This window comes from Oncorhynchus clarkii, chromosome 10 (genome assembly GCF_045791955.1).
Source record: "Oncorhynchus clarkii lewisi isolate Uvic-CL-2024 chromosome 10, UVic_Ocla_1.0, whole genome shotgun sequence".
In the NCBI taxonomy this organism is placed as follows: domain Eukaryota; kingdom Metazoa; phylum Chordata; class Actinopteri; order Salmoniformes; family Salmonidae; genus Oncorhynchus; species Oncorhynchus clarkii.
Window position 1 is genome coordinate 60,614,506 of NC_092156.1, and position 19,445 is coordinate 60,633,950.

At 42.4% G+C, this 19,445-nt stretch overlaps 2 protein-coding genes across 5 annotated transcripts in view; both read left to right on the plus strand.

Annotated features, from left to right (window-relative positions):
- The first annotated feature begins 2,198 nt into the window (after nucleotides 1-2,198).
- LOC139418878 (vacuolar protein sorting-associated protein 37C-like) lies at nucleotides 2,199-11,766 on the plus strand. 4 transcript variants are annotated; one of them, XM_071168644.1, is made up of 5 exons: nucleotides 2,199-2,253; nucleotides 4,195-4,303; nucleotides 5,654-5,825; nucleotides 8,440-8,522; nucleotides 8,825-11,766. In XM_071168644.1, exons 2-5 carry the CDS (start codon nucleotides 4,211-4,213, stop codon nucleotides 9,530-9,532), a joined length of 1,056 nt encoding a protein of 351 aa, XP_071024745.1. In that variant the 5' UTR covers nucleotides 2,199-2,253; nucleotides 4,195-4,210; the 3' UTR covers nucleotides 9,533-11,766. The 4 variants fall into 4 exon arrangements, with proteins under 4 accessions (XP_071024745.1, XP_071024744.1, XP_071024743.1 ...); XM_071168643.1 differs by lacking the exon at nucleotides 2,199-2,253 and adding an exon at nucleotides 2,367-2,609; XM_071168642.1 differs by lacking the exon at nucleotides 2,199-2,253 and adding an exon at nucleotides 2,369-2,586.
- Nucleotides 11,767-15,421: 3,655 nt separating this feature from the next.
- LOC139419696 (T-cell surface glycoprotein CD5-like) overlaps nucleotides 15,422-19,445 on the plus strand; it is a 4,898-nt gene continuing 874 nt past the window's right edge. Inside the window, exons 1-4 of the mRNA XM_071169681.1 lie at nucleotides 15,422-15,552; nucleotides 18,055-18,483; nucleotides 18,773-18,889; nucleotides 19,396-19,445. The exon at nucleotides 19,396-19,445 is cut by the window's right edge and continues 1 nt beyond it. Coding sequence (XP_071025782.1) covers nucleotides 15,501-15,552; nucleotides 18,055-18,483; nucleotides 18,773-18,889; nucleotides 19,396-19,445 — 648 coding nt within the window. The 5' untranslated portion in view covers nucleotides 15,422-15,500. The remainder of the gene's footprint in view (nucleotides 15,553-18,054; nucleotides 18,484-18,772; nucleotides 18,890-19,395) is intronic.

Genomic DNA, 19,445 nt, shown 5'->3' on the forward strand with positions numbered 1-19,445 from the left:
GCCGTCCCTCTAAACTTTCAGCTCATACAAGGAGAAGACTGATCAGAGATGCAGCCAAGAGGCCCATGATCACTCTGGATGAACTGCAGAGATCTACAGCTGAGGTGGGAGACTCTGTCCATAGGACAACAATCAGTTGTATATTGCACAAATCTGGCCTTTATGGAAGAGTGGCAAGAAAGCCATTTCTTAAAGATATCCATAAAAAGTGTTGTTTAAAGTTTGCCACAAGCCACCTGGGAGACACACCAAACATGTGGAAGAAGGTGCTCTGGTCAGATGAAACCAAAATTGAACTTTTTGGCAACAATGCAAAACGTTATGTTTGGCGTAAAAGCAACACAGCTGAACACACCATCCCCACTGTCAAACATGGTGGTGGCAGCATCATGGTTTGGGCCTGCTTTTCTTCAGCAGGGACAGGGAAGATGGTTAAAATTGATGGGAAGATGGATGGAGCCAAATACAGGACCATTCTGGAAGAAAACCTGATGCAGTCTGCAAAACACCTGAGACTGGGACAGAGATTTGTCTTCCAACAAGACAATGATCCAAAACATAAAGCAAAATCTACAATGGAATGGTTCAAAAATAAACATATCCAGGTGTTAGAATGGCCAAGTCAAAGTCCAGACCTGAATCCAATCGAGAATCTGTGGAAAGAACTGAAAACTGCTGTTCACAAATGCTCTCCATCCAACCTCCCTGAGCTCGAGCTGTTTTGCAAGGAGGAATGGGAAAAAATTTCAGTCTCTCGATGTGCAAAACTGATAGACATACCCCAAGCGACTTACAGCTGTAATCGCAGCAAAAGGTGGCGCTACAAAGTATTAACTTAAGGGGGCTGAATAATTTTGCACGCCCAATTTTTCAGTTTTTGATTTGTTAAAAAAGTTTGAAATATCCAATAAGTTCCACTTCATGATTGTGTCCCACTTGTTGTTGATTCTTCACAAAAAAATACAGTTTTATATCTTTATGTTTGAAGCCTGAAATGTGGCAAAAGGTCGCAAAGTTCAAGGGGGCCGAATACTTTCGCAAGGCACTGTACATCCATTATATAGCAACATTCAGGTCCAAGACCTTTTTTCTCTTAGGAACAGTTTCATCTTTGGGGCCAGGAGATTTTCCTGTCTCTACTTACTCTATCTTCCATGTTGTGTCTTTCTCCCCAGCTGACGGGCTGTGCCTACACTAACGTGGCCAGCCTGTTGGCGGGCCTACTGGCTCTGTGTATGTACAGTGTCTCCCTACACTCCGTCCAGGGCACTGCTGAACCCTGCACTCTGCCAAGCATCGACCTGTATGCAGGGGCTGCACAAAAGTGCCCAGGAGAGTACCTGGAGGTAAGGACTGATTTGTGGGTGGTTGATGAGTGTGGGTGTGTCTGTGGACAGTTTGTCTTGTTTGCCGCTATGCTATTTTAGTGCCCTGTATTGTGTGTGGCACTGTTTTTTTTGTGTGTTGTTGTTTATCCTTCCTTGTCTTTTTCTCGGTCCCAGGGGTTCTTCAGGAGTGTCACAGTCCTACTCATCGTTTATGACCTGGGGGCTCTTATCCTCCACTCTCTCCTCTCTTTGTCTGCACTCAAGGGACTCAGAGTGGGACTGTGCCGAATGATCAATTAGTCAAACTGATTAACCAATTGATGCTAGTTGAAAAACCTATTTTAGAAAAATATTAATCTGTTTTATCATATTTTTATCAGAGACCACATTTCCTTTAACTTGTTCAAGTTCATGTTTGTTTTTTTCATGGGTTTGTTTATTCCTTTCCAGCTTTACAGGCTTACCATTTTTTGATAAACCTAATAAAATAATTTGTATAAACTCTGGACTTCTGAGGCTTATTTAGATTGAGTGTTGTGTGTTCAGTGTAAGGTCACTGCTGGCTTTTCATAATAACCTATAAATATCAGGAACAACATATTCTTTCCGTACTGTTTCACTTGTGGTTAGTCATTACTTTTGGCTACATATAGTGCTGCCAATATGTTTTATTAGTAAGCGTTTATAGTGAGAGTCATGAGGACAGATATTGGCCATTGACATAATGTTCCACTTTTTCCAACCAGACTTCGTGTACTTTACTGGGTACCTCCCTGTCGGCCTGTCCCTGCTGGCATTCATGGAATAATCGTGTCACGTATGGGTTTCCCTTCAAATCAGATGCGCGCTGGATGAAACCATTGCCCCAAGAAGTGGATCAACTGTCAAAGAAAACTGTTCATGCTATCTAAAGATTTGCTTTCAGGTTCAAGAAATTCAAATGTCTCTTGTGAAAGCAGCTCGATCACAATATATTTTCATTTTCTTTAGTTAGAAAGGTCATTCAATTATTGACACTGCATTTACTAACCCCCCCACGGAAGCAGAAAATGGGTAATTCCAAAAATGGCAGCGGTTTCTGGTAGTGTGAAGTGAAACTTTCCAAATATTGCCGATAAACATAGCTATTCTTTAATCCATTTTGAGGATTATCGTCGAACAGATATTGAAGAAATTGTTGTTGGACTACTGCTGTACCCGACGCCAAGCAACACGATCGAATGACGTTTATTTTTTGAGGATTTGGAGATCGCGAACGGTGGGCTTTCCTCAAAGTTGACGGTAGCAAGAGTGCCTTTCATTGAATGTGATCATAACGATTGTTGTTGTCATCTCTACACGGAACTTGAACAACCCGTTAAGGCTAGCCAGCCCGTAAAATTACGTTGGATTCTTCTTTTACCGGCTGTTTTCACTCAACCAGATTGCCTTGTTTGTATATTGGGGTCAGGGCTCCCGTGCCCGTTTTACGTCATCCACACATAGGTTGATGCCCGTCAATGTTGTGTGCAGTGTCGCAACGAATTTCTTGATTTGCTAGCAGCATAACGTAATTAATTTTGCCCGCTAACTTGCTTTATAATGTGATAGCCAGTCTGCGTGCTGTGGCTAACTATAGCTGGTTGACAACAGTATTAGTGTTGGTTAGCTGATGGCAAGCCATCAATCAAGATAGCCAGGGTTCGTTCAGCAGGGCACAATGTTGTGGAACGTTACAAACATGCCTCTCTGACATGTAGAATAAGGAACCCCGACGACAGATATCAACAGGGGGTCAGCTCCCACTCAGCCCAGTCAAAGCTCTCTCTGTCCTGGGACCACACTGGTGGAACAAGCTTCCCCCTAATGTCAGGACAGCGGAGTCCCTGCCCATTTTTTTTTACATTTATTTGAAACCCTACCTCATCAAGAGTATCTTAAATAAGAAAACAATTCCCTGCAATAGTCTTTTTCTACTAGCACTGACTTTGTTTTATAACTACTTTATTGAGGGAAAATGTACTTACTATGACTGTGGTGTGTTGTCTCACCTAACTATCTTAAGATAATTGTAAGTCTCTCTGGATAAGAGCATCTGCAAAATGACTAAAATGTTTAAAAAATGAATAGATCTATTGATATTTCTAACTGCAACGTTCCACAACGTTTGCCTACTGAATGTGGCCCATGTTTAATGACTAGGCAAAGATGTAGCCAAGATAGCAAGCAGCTGAAGTAATTTAGGCCTGATCGGAATTTAGCTCGAGTCTGGTGTATCAAAGCCTAAAATGTATGTAGTAGACCTCGGCCAATAATCCGAGACATATCACAGTTTAACACCGGCCGTACCGATCACTTATCGCAGGCATTTTGCTGATACCGTTCATTACGATAAGTAGCCTATTCTAGAGGAATGTGACGTTTGAAATTACATACGTTTGCTAATATGGCTTAATATAATGGGACAATTGATTTGCTACAATCATTGAACTAGTAGTAGTTGAAAGGATAGTTTTTTAAATAAAAACTGTGGTGCACAATGTTATAAACTTATTGTTCTATTCATCGTTATCGCATCAATTCAGGCAATTTATTGCGATATGGATTTTTGTCCCCAGATCTAGTATGTATTATCATGGCGGAACAATGCGATGTTAGTGCTCACATATAACTGTCAATTCTGTCTTGTATGATAACGCTAGATTATAGTCTAGAAAATGATTTCCCATTTAATATTTGATCAGCCTGCCTGTTCATTTATCATTTTGTGTGGATCTATTTTGTATCCTGTCAGTTTCAAGTACATTTTTTTCTCAAATGATCTATGGTCAGTAAACTGATGACATTTGACATTGACAGCTCACTTTTCCCTCCATATGATTGACAGCGGTCCTGGCAAATCAATGGACAAGCTTCAGGACCTCAGCCAATCCGAGTTGGAGGATTTGCTGGACAATACAGAGCGGGTGGAGTCCATGGCATTGGAATCTGATGAGGTAAGCAATCACGTCTTTGCTTTGTCTCATTGTCTGTCTATTGTGTCTTATCTAGATTGAGATGTAGCCTGGTCCCAGATCTGTTTGTGCTCTAACCAACTTCTGTTGTCATTTATTATTGTCATACGCCATGTTAGGAATGACACTCACCACAGGAGTTTGCAAGACGGCATTAAAAACCGATCTGGGACCAGGCTAGTCGAGATGCGCCGCTCTTACGGAAATGCCTCGTGTGTTTTGTACCTGAGTAATGGGATAATGAATAGCCAAGCTTGTCTATAGGCCTATCTCTGAGCTGAGACCTGGCTTTTTCTGTCAGGTCACACGACTTGGCTATTACTCAATGTAAGCCGTAGATTAATGATTGATTTGAGGATGGACATCTAGGTCTCATCTCACTCTGACCAGTAGCAATGTCCAGGCTCATCCTGCCATCAGCAGTTGTTTTTTTTACAAGGTCATATTGACTCACTTCTCTTCTACCTTTGTCCATAGGTCCAAAACACTAACCATTGAGGTTCATTTGTTTGTCTTCACTCTTCACGTGGGGAGTTATGTTCGCTAGATGCAAAAATGACCTGTTCCTGGCCAACTCGTCTTGTTAGTTAAGCCGTGTTCATTTGCTGCTGTCTTGGCTAGCCAGGTCTGCCTAAATTTTTTTTAAAAAGACACCTTATCTCAAGCAGGAGACTTCCTTGTTAAGTAAAGTTGAAAGAAAAAGCATTGATAGAGAGAAACGCATCAACAGGCGAACCTGTCCTTATCGTAGTGTAAACGCTGTCTGTGTGCTAGCTTAGCATATAGCGTTGCCTCCCTGCACTACCCTCTGACTGGGCTTGAACCTCTCCCTCGCCAACACACGTGAACGCCAGCTTGACAACGTACGAACCAGTCGAGCTATAGAGAAGGATCCAATTGGATAGCACTGTCGGCAACATTTCAAGCTAGCTGCGGATTCAGCTCACGGCACGTTCTGATCTCCGTTACGTTAGCATGGCCGGGACACTGGTCTCAGAAGGGAGGACCTGGCAGCTTCTGTCAAACACAGACTGATACGTATTGCCATGATATACCAATCATAGAGTCACGTAGAGGAGGAGAGAGTAGTGCCCTAAGCAGGACTTGAACCCAGGTCTCCTGACCCCAAGACGAACGCACTATCCACAATCCTAATAGCGTTATACCAAAGATCTTAACATGCTGATCAAGGCTAAGGTTGTTATGAGAATTAGCTAGCTATGTAAGTTAACGTCCGGTCACTACAATATCTGTTGTTCGTGGTCACGGTCAAAAATACATAAAAATGAAAAAAATGATGTATTATTGACTCCTCTTCTTCCTCGTCTATAGATTCAGAACATCCAGCTGGAGAGGGAGATGGCACTGGCCTCCAACCGTAACCTGGCAGAACAGAACCTGGACATGAAGCCTCGCCTGGAGAGACAGAGAGAACATCTAGTGGAGAGATACTCTGAACTGGAGGGAGTCAGAGATACCTACAGACAACACTGTGACCAGAAAGGTGAGGGATGGAGGGAGTCATAGAGACCTACAGACAACACTTGTGACCAGGGATGAGATGGGAGGTTATTGATGGATAATAGAGCGACAGATGAAGAAAAGCAACCTAATAGAGGAAGAGAGCGAGAGGATATGGAAATAGAAATAACAAGATGGAGAGATGAGAGGGAGGGAGACACAGACAGATGGCAGATGTGGCAGGAACAGATTTTGGAGAGGGAGTTTGTAGTGTATGGGTAGATGTCGTGTGGCCTGTTCAGATCCTGGACACTCAGTTGGTCTCTACTAGTCAAACACTGTCTGTGTCCCAAAAGCGCTCTCTCACCTATATAGTGCACTACTTAGGTAGTATAGGGTGCCATTTGGTACTAAGACTTGGTCTCTACTGGTCAGACAGACAGACAGACAGAGCCCCCCCCCCTCCAGGCTTCCAGATCTGGCCTGTGTGTCTGTCTGTCTCTGCCAGGGTCTCCCTGGATACCATCGCATCAGCTCCCATTCCACTGCCGTCAGCGCTTTGTCAGGAAGTAGAACAGGCCGTGTGATCTGTGTACATGTGCTCCTGCAGCCTTGTTTTGTACGCTTTTCATGAGAAACTGTGTTTGTGATGGTCTCCGTTTGCAGGGCTGGAGTTGGTGTCTGTTTGAATGTGCGCACCTGTTGTAAAGTCTGCTATTATAGTTATGTCATGTGTTTTTCCTGAAGGTGATTAGGTACCGTAATTGCTGGACTATTAAGCGCACCTGAATATAAACCGCACCCACTGAATTATTAAAAAATATGTATTTTGTACATAAATAAGCCGCACATGTCTATAAGCCGCAGGTGCCTACCGGAACATTGAAACAAATTAACTTTACACAGCCTTTAAACGAAACACGGCTTGTAACAAAAATAAATAGGCTTTAACGAAACACGGCTTGTAACAAAGATTAAACAGTACCAAGAAAGTCATTGGTCACTATCTTCCTCCTCCTGTGCACTGAAACCACTGAAGTCATCTCCTTCGGTGTCGGAGTTGAATAGCCTCAGAATTGCTTCATCCGATGTTGGATCGCTGCCCTCTTCAACACGCAGCAGTCCAGCCTTTCGAAACCCGTTGATGATAGTGGATTTTTTGACAATGCTCCACGCTGTCAGCAGCTCTATTTCCTTTTCCAACAGCCAGATCGATTGCCTTCAACTTGAAAGCTGCATTTCTCCGTGTCTTTGCCATGATTAGGGTGACAAAATGACTACCGTAATCAGAATGATGAGACGTTTGAGCGCGCTCGATTTACGTCACATTATGTGACGGTGCTCAGTTTTTTGTCGGCATGAATCTTGTGAAAGCGGGAAAAATCCATAAATTAGCCGCGTCATTGTATAAACCGCAAATTTCAACGCGTGGGAAAAAAGTAGCGGCTTATAGTCCGGAAATTACGGTAATATGAAATGCATTGTTATTTCACCCCTAAATCAGTCCTAGTGATTCACCTTTACTGGGTATTAACCTTTACTCAACCAGCATAATTGTGGGAGCTTGCCTTCAATGAGAAGTCTACCAGAGGTATTTGAAGATGCTTGAAAGTAGATTGTCCTGTTGCGTGTGTATCCATGTTTATCCAACATTGAGCTTCATGGCTGAGCTTCATGAGATTACTTTGTTCTCATTTTTAAATGTGTTTAATAGGCTTGGGCGGTATCCAGATTTTCATACCATCCTTATCTCGTCCTGGGATTTACGGTGTTACCTGCATGGCACAGAAGGGGGCGCTAAGAACGCAATTACCGGAATGCTAACAAAACGAGCACAAACTAATAGTGAAATCACATAGACGCTGTTAGCTAAATGCTAACAAGCTAACGGCAAACCTTGTTGCAAATCCAGCTCATAAAGTTATACAAGCGTAGTTGGTAACTATCGAATGTCGTTTTTTTGGAGAGTGTGGACATTTTATGAGAGAAATTGTTCAAATGGACCAAGTTGCGCTGCATGCTTTTCTGATGGAAGAGCAGCATGTGTACATGGAGTAGATGGGAGAAGAGCAGAGGACAAGGAAAAACTATAGTAGGAAGCACACGGGGGAAAGAAATGTCAAACATTTAGTCATGAATTGCGTACAATTGTAACTTCCTCACCTCTTGTGTGCCACATAACTGAGATTCGCCTATAGATAACGAACGCTACGGACTCACTAGCTCGCTTTCTCCCATTGTGCTATATATAAACAAACACGTGACTGGCTACACAGTTCTGGGGAACTACGGTAAACTTCATAATGTAAAATAAGGTGACAGGTGAAATGAAGAACGCAGTCAGCTTTATCTCCTAACGTATTGCACAAGTTGACTGCAGGTATTTACTTAAAAAAAAACATAAAATACATAGTTTTCATGGTATAAAAAAAATATATAATTTTTTTTTCTCCAAATAGCCCGGTGTACGTCAGACCCATACAGTATACCGCCCAAGCCTAGTGTTTAATAACAGGCGTGAAGCATTGTGCTGTCGGTGTCTACTGGGACTTAGAAGCTTGGCGTGACATTGGCGTGTGGGAGGTGTTTATTTCTGCCCCCTCTTTCATTCTCTTGCTCTCCCTCTCTTTCATTCTCTGCCTCACTTCCCCCCCCAGATGGCATCATGGGGCAGGCATCACCGGAGGGGTTGTTCTCCAGGCTTCAGACAGAGGGCGCCAGCACGGAGACGGAGTCAGAGGTGAGAGGCCGCGGCGACACACTTCTCAGGCGGACAATGAAACCGACGGATGATATTGAGGACGAGTATGGGAGATGTGTATCCGTCCTAAAAACACAGGACCGACGACGACAAAATGATCAACTCGTCTCTTACTCTATTCAACGCCGTACAGAGGACCAGCAGTTGGAAATAAGACGATGATAATAAATAAATAATGTGTTGTCAATAAAGTGTGTCCGTATTTACCCACATCCCTCTCTCCCCTTCTTTAACTCTCGCTCTGTCTCTCTTTCTCTCTCTTCCATCTCTCTCTCCGTCAGTCTCTGGCAGATGAGTTTCTGGACGGCCGGCTGTCTCTGGACTCGTTCCTCGACCGTTTCCTCTCCCTCCGCTCCCTCGCTCACAAGAGACGGGTGCGGATAGAGAAACTGCAGGACATCCTGCGGCAGAAGAAGGAGACCGCCGCGGGCGACGCCTCCGCCGGCTCCGTGACGTCACAAACGAGCGCCAATCAAGACCCGGCGACGACACAGTCATCGCCATGGAATCATCATCCTCAGCAACAACAACCGCAGCAGAATTCCAATCCCAACAACCACGCTGGTTTCCAAAACGGCCCCGGTTCCACCCTACCTTACACCCCTTACCCCGTCTCCCCTCCTAACCCGACAGCCACCTCTGCAGTATCAGGCCCAGTCCCGTCCATTCCCCCAGGTCAATTTCCACCCTACCCCAGTCCCGGCTCACCTTTCACCTCAGCGGCGGGCTACTCAGCCCGTCCTGCTTTTGGGCCTCCGGCCACTGCCTGCCCATACCCCACCCAGCCAACGTTCCCTGGTGTCCCCGGCTCAGGGTCTGCTTTCGGGCAATACAGTGCCCCTAACACCGCCCCCTACCCCTCTGCGTACACCTACGGTGGGGTTGGGGGGTATAGCTACCCCACGGGCCCTGCTCTGCCCAACTCTCAGTCCCCCACAGGCAGGCCGCAGTACAGGCCCGGGTTTGGAGTGCCACAGCCCTACTCCTGAACCTCCCTCTGCTCTCACCCCATCACTCCTCTCCCACCACACATTCTCCAGTCTCTCTCTCTCTCTCTCTCTCTCTCTCTCTCTCTCTCTCTCTCTCTCTCTCTCTCTCTTTCTCTTTCTCTTTCTCTCTTTCTCTCTCTTTCTCTCTTCCAAGTGCATAACTGTCTCAGGACCTCCCCTTGTGCTCCAATGTGTTAGAAACACTCTCCCATTGGCTGTCGGCCCCTTCTCTGTCTCTCTCTCGCTCTCCTCTCTCCTCCTATTGGCTGTCAGCCTTTTTACTCTTCTCCCTCCCTTTGTGGAATACTGAGCCAATCAAAAAGACCTTGGCCATGTACGTTTCAGATAGAAATGGAGCTGACGTGACTCTTTATTCGACATGTCAGAGAGCCATGTTTTACATAAAATATATCTACACATCATGTATTCCTTATCAATGGTTTCACCCTGTAGCACAAGTCCATTGTGGCACTGTGTTCGGTATATGCATTAGAGTACATTTGACTTGTTCTAACACCCATATCATTCTACACCGATGTCAGATTACATGTGTTGATCATATTCGTTCGTATATGATGATAACTTAATACCCACCCAAAGTTTTGTTCAGGAATTCTGTTCTGTAAACTCTTTCTTGCTCTTCGTTCTGGTTAGAAAGTACTTAAGACAATACTAAAGAAGGAAAATCCTAGGAAGTCATAGCTACTCTAGGATCTGACCATGTAATTGTATTCATTATGATCTAAAAGGCTAAACTGTTCCAATATCAGCACTCTTAGTCTGAGAGGCTTTATGAATGCGGGCCCTGATCAGTGGTCCTTTTGGAGACTTCAATAACCCTGTCTTCTTTCTTATTCACCTGGCTGTGCATGTATGATGTTTGTTTCTTAGCCAAATCTGGACATCTTTACAGGTGGAGGATCTTAATCTGACCAGTTTTTCACAGCAGGAAAATAATCCTGCAGCAAAAGGATGTGAATTATTGCGTGGATTATAATTCATGGAGGTTTTTTTTAAGGGTTGATTTTTTTTAAAATATAAAAAATTGTCAGGGCGAATCAAGTCTGAAGTTACAAACTTTAAAATTATTTTTTCAACCTTGAATACACTACAAGTTTGCATTTTCTGCTGTGCAGGGTGATCAAATTAAGATCCTACATCTGTATGTCCTACAAGTTTAGCTTCCAAGTCTTTTCTTTCTTGGCAGAATGTTTTGGTTGGTTGTTTAGGTATTGTGATGCCTATTGACAATGATGTCGTTGTTTACAGAATCATATCTGTATTCTCTGACGAGGATCATGCCTGTTTCTCTGGTATCTCCGTTTTTCTTTCCCTCCCACACGCTACAACTTCACACTCCGTTTCGTCCCCCGTCCCTGAGGGCTGACTTGGCGTTAAACTCACCTCTCGTCTTTCTCTCCTTCCCTCTCAACTCTCTCTCTTTCACCCTCTCCCTCCTTCTCCAACATCTGCCTGTTGACATGAACTGATTGATGCTTGACAATGATTGCAAATGAGGAAATTGTTTATTTCTGTAAGTTCACTTCCAGTGAGAATATGTGATTTGTATAAATGATTAAAGAGATGTTGTTGATAACAAGGGACTAATGGTCTGCACCCAAAATGGAAGCCTATTCCCTTAGGCCTCTGGTCAAAAGTAGTGCACTATATAGGGGGAGTGGGTGCCATTTGTGACTGATCTGCCTGCTTTAGCTCAGAAAGCACAGGATGAGAGAGCTGTGACGGGGGTACTACAGCGATTCATACCGCCTTCATGACAGCTCATACAGCATTCATAGACACTTATGTCATCTTAGTCATGAGCTCTTCAACCCTAGTCAGTGGTCTTAAACTGAGTGTTACTACATTGGTTGCCATCATGCTCTATGAAGGCGTTATGTAGCGCCTATGTAGGGCCTCTTCATCAGGTTAACTGGTTGGAATGACTGGTCTACGACCAGGGGGCAGTGTCTTACTGGTATTATCACACTACTACTGTTCCAAATGGCACCCTACCCCCTACTGAATGCACTACTTTTGACCAGAGCCCTATGGGCAGGGAATATGGTTCTGTTTGGGACGTGACTAAAAGAAGGAAAAGATGAGTCAGAAATTTAGAAGCCCAACGGAGATACGCAGCATTAATAAGGGGGAAATAAAAACACAAGCTTGGAGCTTGTTTTAAGTTTCTTATTTTTTTGTGTGAATATTATTAAACACTGAACTTGATCTAAGAGCTATGTTCTGACTCGTAATTAGAAATATTTACTTGTCTACTTGTCTTTTTTATTTTCTCTCGTGTCGGGAGAAAATAAAAATACCACGGTAGCTGTCTCATGCTACAGTTAGTTTTGACTGTTCTTACTCCAATTGCATCAAGGACGATTCAAGTCGGATAGAACTTGATTGAGTTTAATTGATTTGATCTGAAAGGTGTGGGCTTTGCTTTGTGTTGTCTCAAACAGAGCTTACTATCAGGTCTTCCTTCTCGCTCTCTGATTGTGATTATCTTTTTCTGATGTGGGCCGAGAAGACCGAACCAGGGAGATGACACAGAAGAGAGAGCGACGGACCCCTGGGGGGAAGGAGGGCACTGGAGGAAAAACTCCCACATAACCTATCAAATATTCCACCTCAGTGATTATTTTGATCAATCAATTGTTGTGGAACGATTTCTGTAGCCTATAATGTATGTGAAGTCAGTTAAAGTGTAGTAGTCACTAATCTACCAAACAGTACAGTAGGTGCATGTAGGCTTAATGGTACAGTTACTGATAGACAAATGAAGAATACATATAATCTCAAATCCATACTGTTAACAGAACGGTTTATACAATTTGAGAATTTATATATTTTTTTGTGTCAAACAACTGGTTGTGCGGGGAAAGCGGGATGGTCCTAAGTTGCTTCGTATATTCAAAGTACGGAGAGAAGTGTCTCATAGAGAGAGAAAGGGGGTGGAGGATCATTTTTACGGGGCTTTCTACACATCTACGGCTCGGTAAACCAGATACTAAAGATGAGAGAAAACGAGAGCGATAGAGGGTGGGAGTGGACGGGTGTGAGTGAACGAACAGAAAAGTTGAGTAATGGTTGAATTAAGAAAAGAAAAGTAAACATGAATTAAGTACAGCGCCTCCAGAAAGTACTCATAACCCCATTACTTTTTCCTCATTTTTTTTGTGTTACAGACAGAAATGTAAATGGATAACATTTTTGACTTTTTTTGTCACTAGCCTACACACAATACCCCATAATGTAAAAATAGAATAATGTTTTTCTTTTGGGGGGGGGCAATTAGTAAAAAAAAAAAATAAAAATCTGAAATGTCTTGTGTCAATAAATATTCAACCCCTTTGTTATGACCAACAAGTTAAACAAGTTCAGGAGTAAAAATGCTCTTAGCAAGTCACATGGGTTGCACTGACTCACTCTGTGTGCAATAATAGTCTTTGACATGATTTTTGAATTACTACTTAATCTCTGTCCCCCACACATTCAATTATCGGGCAGTGAATTTCAAACACATATTCGACCACAAAGACCAGGGAGGTATTCCAATGCCTTGCAAAGCAGGGTACCTGTTGGTAGATGGGTAAAAAATATATAATTAAAAGCAGACACGGAATATCCCTTTGAGCAGGGTGAAGTTATTAATTACACTTTGGATGGTGTATCAACACACTGAGTCACTACACAGATACAGGCGTTCTTCCTAACTCAGTTACAGGGTTGAATGTCGGTGATAGGTGAAAACTGATGATGGATTAACCTTGTAGTTGCTCCACAATACTAACTTAATTGACAGAGTGAAAAGAAGGAAGCCTCTACAGAATACAAATAGTTCAAAACATACATCCTGTTTGCAACAAGGCACTAAAGTAATATTGAAAAAAGAAGAATGGCAAAGCAATTCACTTTTTGTCCTGAATACAAAGTCAGTACAACACATTACTGAGTACCACTCCCCATATTTTCAAGCATAGTGGTGGCTGCATCGTATTATGGGTATGCTTGTAATTGTTAAGGACTGGGGAGTTTTTCAGGATAAAAAATAAACGGAATGGAGCTAAGCACAGGCAAAATCCTAGAGGAAAACCTGATTCAGTCTGCTTTCCACCAGACACTGGGAGATGAATTCCCCTTTCATCAGGACAATAACCTAAAAACACAAGGCCAAATCTACACTAGAGTCGTTTTACCAAGAAGACAGTGAATGTTCCTGAGTGACCGTTACAGTTTTCACTTAAATCTACTTGAAAATCTATGGCACGACCTGAAAACGGTTGTCTAGCAATGATCAACAACCAAGTAGACAGCTTGAAGAATTTTGAAAAGAATAATGGGCAAAGGTTTCACAAACAAGGTGTGGAAAGCTCTTAGAGACTTACCCAGAAAGACTCTCAGCTGTAATCGCTGCCAAATGTGCTTTTTACAAAGTATTGACTCAGGGGTGTGAATTTTATGTGCATTTTTGTATTTAATTTTCAATAAATTAGCAACAATTTCAAACCCAAAAATTCTCACTTTGTCCGTATAGGGTATTTTGTGTAGATGGCTGAAAAGTCATCAGCTTAGAATTTCTGAGGTAACACAACAAAATGCGAAACAAGTCAAGGGGTATAAATACTTTCTGAAGGCACTGTAGGATAATAAACAATATAATAATAATAATAATAATAATAATAATAATATGGTTATTAAATAGAATATTAAGTAAGATAATATGGTCATTTAGCAGACGCTTTAATCCACAGCCAATGTATGAAGTTACAGTTAAAAAGTAAGGTTGTACACAACAATATCCACAAACTAACAACAGATTTATAATATCCCCCTTAAATTCTCTAAATTCCCAAGCAATAATTAATACATAGTGTACGGGTAACTGCCAAATTAAAGGAAACACTTGAGTAAATGAGGGAATACAAAGCATATTGAAAGCAGGTGCTTCCACGCAGGATGCTTCCTGAGTATTATAAGCAGTTAACATCCTATCATGCTTAGCGTCATTTATTAAAATGCCCAGTTGCCCAAATATTTTGGCTACCATGGCTAGAAGAATAGATCTCCGTGACTTTGAAAAAGAGGGGTCTCAAAGAAGCATGCTGTAGGGGGTTGAAAGTGTGTGTGTGTCAGTCACTCACCAGATCTCAACCCAATTGAACACTTATGGGAGATTCTGGCGCGGTGCCTGAGACAGCATTTTCCACCACCATCAACAAAACACAGAATGATGGAATTTATGGTCTAAGGATGGTGTCGCATCCCTCCAGTTCCAGACAGAATCTATGCCAAGGTGCGTTGAAGCTGTTCTGCCGGCTCGTGGTGGCCCAACGCCCTATTAACCCTTTATGTTGGTGTTTCCTTCATTTTGGCAGTTACCTGTAGATGAGGCCTATACAGGAATCCAACTCATAATAGGGATCTTGCTGCAAACAACTGGTGTACCTGGCAGTGGTGTGTACCATGACCTATTGGAGAACACATACACACAAGCGCGCAAAAACACACGGACGTGAAAGCACACACACACACACACACAGGCACACAAACACACACTTCACTGTTGGAAGGTGTGTGAAAATCAGGCTCATGATTGACTCAACCAAAATGTTTAAATATGAAAGATTCAAATTTTTCTTTCCGCCTCTCCCTCCCACTTATCCTCCACTCTTCTTCATTTCATTTCACTTCTTTCTTTTATTTTTCTCTCTCACTCTTTTTGTAACTGTCTTTGAAGTGAGGAAGTTTGCAGAAGCTCTTGCAGACAGAAAGCAGCAAACGCCAAAGATGAAGAGAAGGCTGTATGGATAGAACAAGAGAGGGTGGGGAGAAAGGAGAGCGAGGAGTTTAGACTTCTGTACCGTTTCCTCTCTCTTCAGTCTTTCTGCCGGTTTTTCTTTGCGCGCGTTGTCTCTCTTCTCTTCTTCTCTCCCCAGTTTTTCTCAACCTGTTCATCTCCAGAATGGATGGAAGGCTAGTTCTTACCATCCTGGTCCTGTGTGTCAAGAATGTTGGTAAGTCTTGATTTAAATGCAGTCCGGTGTTTTTCGAGCGAGTCCATTACGATACACAATGTTCTCATGTTCTGATATGCTTTACTGACAACGACAGTTGAACTTGAAGCAGCAGAATTGTAGTCATTTGTTGCGTCCAAAAATGACTCCCTATTCCCTCTCAGAGAGGGGCAGTATTTCTGTTACATGTATTTGAAATACGCATTTCAATTACTTCTGAGTTAAAAAAAAAAAAAAATGGTATTACACTGGGCTAAACTCCAATGTGTTTTCTAACAAGATACTTTCGAGAGCTGTAATTTGTATTCTTGAAATACTTTTGGATACAATTTGATTTATATTTAGCGGTACATCATTTTTTGCCCCCCTTTCTCCCTGCATTGGTATCAGAAGATTGATGGCACTATGGTGTACTAAGAGCATCTGCTAGATTAATTAAATATACATGTAAAATTGTACAATTGCAAAGGATGCTGAGTATTATTATAATGAAGTCCAACCCAAAACAAGGCCAATAATAATACCAGGTGTACTTTGCAGGTCATTTTGTTATGTTAATTTTCACACATGTATTTATAGTTTGGTAATTGAGCAGACACCCTTATACAGAGTGACTTACAGTCAGTACATTCAACTAAAGTAGATAAACGGCAACATATCAAAGGAAATAAATGTGTATTTGTCACGCTTCGTAAACAATCAGGTGTAGACTAACAGTGAAATGCTTACTTACGGGTCCTTTTCCGACAAGGCAGAGTTAAAGATGAAAAATATATATAAATAAAAAATATAAAGAGTGACACGAGGAATATGTACACAGTGAATAATGAATAACAATAACAAGTAATTTTTTTTTATCGTGGCTACATACAGGGAGTACCAGTACTGAGTCGATGTGCAGGTGGTACGAGGCAGTTGAGAAACAGAGCATTCGGAAACTATTCAGACCCCTTGACTTTTAATGTTGTTACGTTACAGCCTTATTCTAAAATGGCGTAAAAATATTTTTCCCCCCATCAATCTACACACAAATATCACGTTTACATAAGTATTCAGACCCTTTACTCAGTACTTTGTCGAAGCACATTTGGCAGTGATTACAGCCTCAAGTCTTCTTGGGTATGACGCTACAAGCTTGGCACACCTGTATTTGGGGGGGTTTCTCACATTCTTCCCTGAAGATCCTCTCAAGCGCTGTCAGGTTGAATGGAGAGCGTTGCTGCACAGCTATTTTCAGGTCTCTCCATAGATCTTCAATCGGGATCAAGTCTGGGCTTTGGCTAGGCCGCTCAAGGACATTCGGGGACTTGTCCTGAACCACTCCTGCGTTGTCTTGGCTGTGTGTTTAGGGTCGTTGTTCTGTTGGAAGATGAACCTTCCAACAGAACGGTCCTGAGGTCCTGAGGGCTCTGGAGCAGGTTTTTAATCAAGGATCATTCTTTCCCTCGTTCATCTTTCCCTCGATCCTGACTAGTCTCCCAGTCCCTACATTTGCAAACATTTCTAAAAAAACTGTTTTCGCTTTGTCATTATGGAATATTGTGTGTAGATTGATGAGGATTTTCATTTATTTAATCCATTTTAGAATAGGGCTGTAAACGTAGCAAAATGTGGATAAAGGGAAAGGGTCTGAATACTTTCCGTATGCACTGTAACTACGTACATACAGGTAGAGTGAATAGGCAACAGGATCACAGTCACGTAAAACATTTCTGTAACTGTTACTGTTCATGCTGTTACTGTTCATGCCGGCTACTTGCAAATGTATTTCTGTATTTTAAAATACAAAGCACGTGTATTTTAATGAAATACTTTTTCAAAACACAAGTATTTTGCAGTTTATTTTGATACATTGATGTTTATGGTATTTTTTTTTATTGTATTTTGTCATTTTTGCCCATCCCTGTTCCCTATGGGCCCTGCTTAAAGGTAGTTCACTATAAGGAATAGGATACTATTTGTTGTAGTAGTAGTAGTAGTAGTAGTAGTAGTAGTAGTAGTAGTAGTAGTAGTAGTAGTAGTAGTAGTAGTAGTAGTAGTAGTAGTAGTAGTAGTAGTAGTAGTAGTAGTAGTAGTACTAACAACTGTGATCAACCTTTGAATATCATCCATTGATCTGATAATTACCCTTATGACCTCCTCTCTCGGTAGAGGGTGAGCATTTCTGTTTCCTTAATGTGTTGGATTAATTGTTAGATTAGAGAGGGTTTAATCTAATCCAGGCCAGTTTTAGTCCTCACTGCAGGCGGCCAAACATTGACCGTTAGTCTTTTGAAAAACTGCCTCTGTGATTAGTGACTACCGCATGACATGTAATATTGATTTTAAAAAATCAAATAAAATATTTTTGGTAAATATAGATTCCAAGATACCAATTTACTTTATCTGCTGCTGTTTCCGTGGTATGACGCATCCCCCCTCTCTCTCTCTCTCTCTCTCTCCTCTCTCTCTCTCTCTCTCTCTCTCTCTCTCTCTCTCTCTCTCTCTCTCTCTCTCATACAGTAACCTTTGAAAACACGACATCCACCTCCCAACCTCTCACACCATCCGACTCCACTCCTGCTACCCCCGCTCCCACCACTTCCTGTGTGTGTAATATCTCCACTTCCTGTTCCCCTCCGACCAAGCCCGAGTCTCCGCCACCTGCGCTGGCCGTTGTCAAGATCAAATGGCAAGCAAAGTCCTGTAAGGGGGACATACACCTGTGTCTCCTCTTGGGTGGAGACACCTGTCTCTCCACCCATTCCTTACCACTCTGCTTTAACAGTTGGGCCAATCTTAGCCTTGAACTGGCAGAATCGTGTGAGAGGAAGGGCTGCGGGGGCTCCGCAAAGTGGACTAAGACCCCTGCTAGCTCTGAGGGTTACCAGATCGATAGGGATGGAAGGGTTACCAATAACTCCTGTACAACACTGAGGATCCAATGCGAAGGTGAGTCCTGTATGTTTGTGCGTTCTTCCTGTATATATTCCTCTAAGTGACTGACCGTGGGTTGAAATGCCACACATGCATACAAGTACATGAATGTCTTTGTAAATACACTTTTTATATATTTTTGTAAATGTTTTATAAGGTGCTATAAAACAATAGCCTGGTTTCCATGTTTAGGCTGTCTTGCCAAATGACCATAAGAGTTGGTAAGACAGAAGAAAAAAACAGATCTGGGACCAGCCTAGTAAAGTCGTGGTTAAATTTGAATCTCATCTCCTCTCCACTCCAGTCGTCCCAGATCAGTTAGTAGGCTATAAGGTGGTGACTGGACTGCTGTGTTTTCTGGTGCTGGTGGTGCTGATGGTGCGTTTCGGGCAGCCCTCCCTCAAGGCCCTCCGTAAGAGATGTGAGTCCTAGAGACCTGGGCCTGTATCCACAAAGGGCCGCAGAGTAGGACTGCTGATCTAGGACTTGTCCATATACTCATATACACGATGATCTAAAAGGCCAAACTGATCCTAGATCAGCACATCTACTCTGAGACGCTGTGTGGTAATGGGCCCAGATCTAAACACGAAACACATGAACGCACATTTAGGATGACAACAAAGTACTTCAATTACTGCAATAAAGTACTTAAAGACAAAAGTCCCCAGTACTTGGACCAGTCCAATAGCGTTTGATCAAATAATGTCTCAGAAGGTCATTTCAGAAAAGAAAAGGATATTGATACCAGGGTTGTTATTGTTATTGTGGCATGTGGCATTTATTTTATTCATATTAAGTTAGTTATGGATCAAGTTTTTTTTTTGTCACAACTGTGTCATTGAGACATGTTATCTTGGTGTTGTGTGTTGGTAATATAACATTATAAAATGATCTTTAATCAACATGTTAATGTCTGTGATTCAGTGTCAGACAAGAGACAGAGTCGGTGGATCGGACCTACGCAGAGCCAAAGT

Bases quoted from the DNA above. Each gene is read 5' to 3' on its own strand.
- LOC139418878 (XM_071168641.1), top strand. From the start codon at position 4,184: ATGATTGACAGCGGTCCTGGCAAATCAATGGACAAGCTTCAGGACCTC. The intron at 4,304-5,653 runs GTAAGCAATCAC...CCTCGTCTATAG, and splicing joins TGGCATTGGAATCTGATGAG to ATTCAGAACATCCAGCTGGA. The intron at 8,523-8,824 runs GTGAGAGGCCGC...TCTCTCCGTCAG, and splicing joins GCACGGAGACGGAGTCAGAG to TCTCTGGCAGATGAGTTTCT.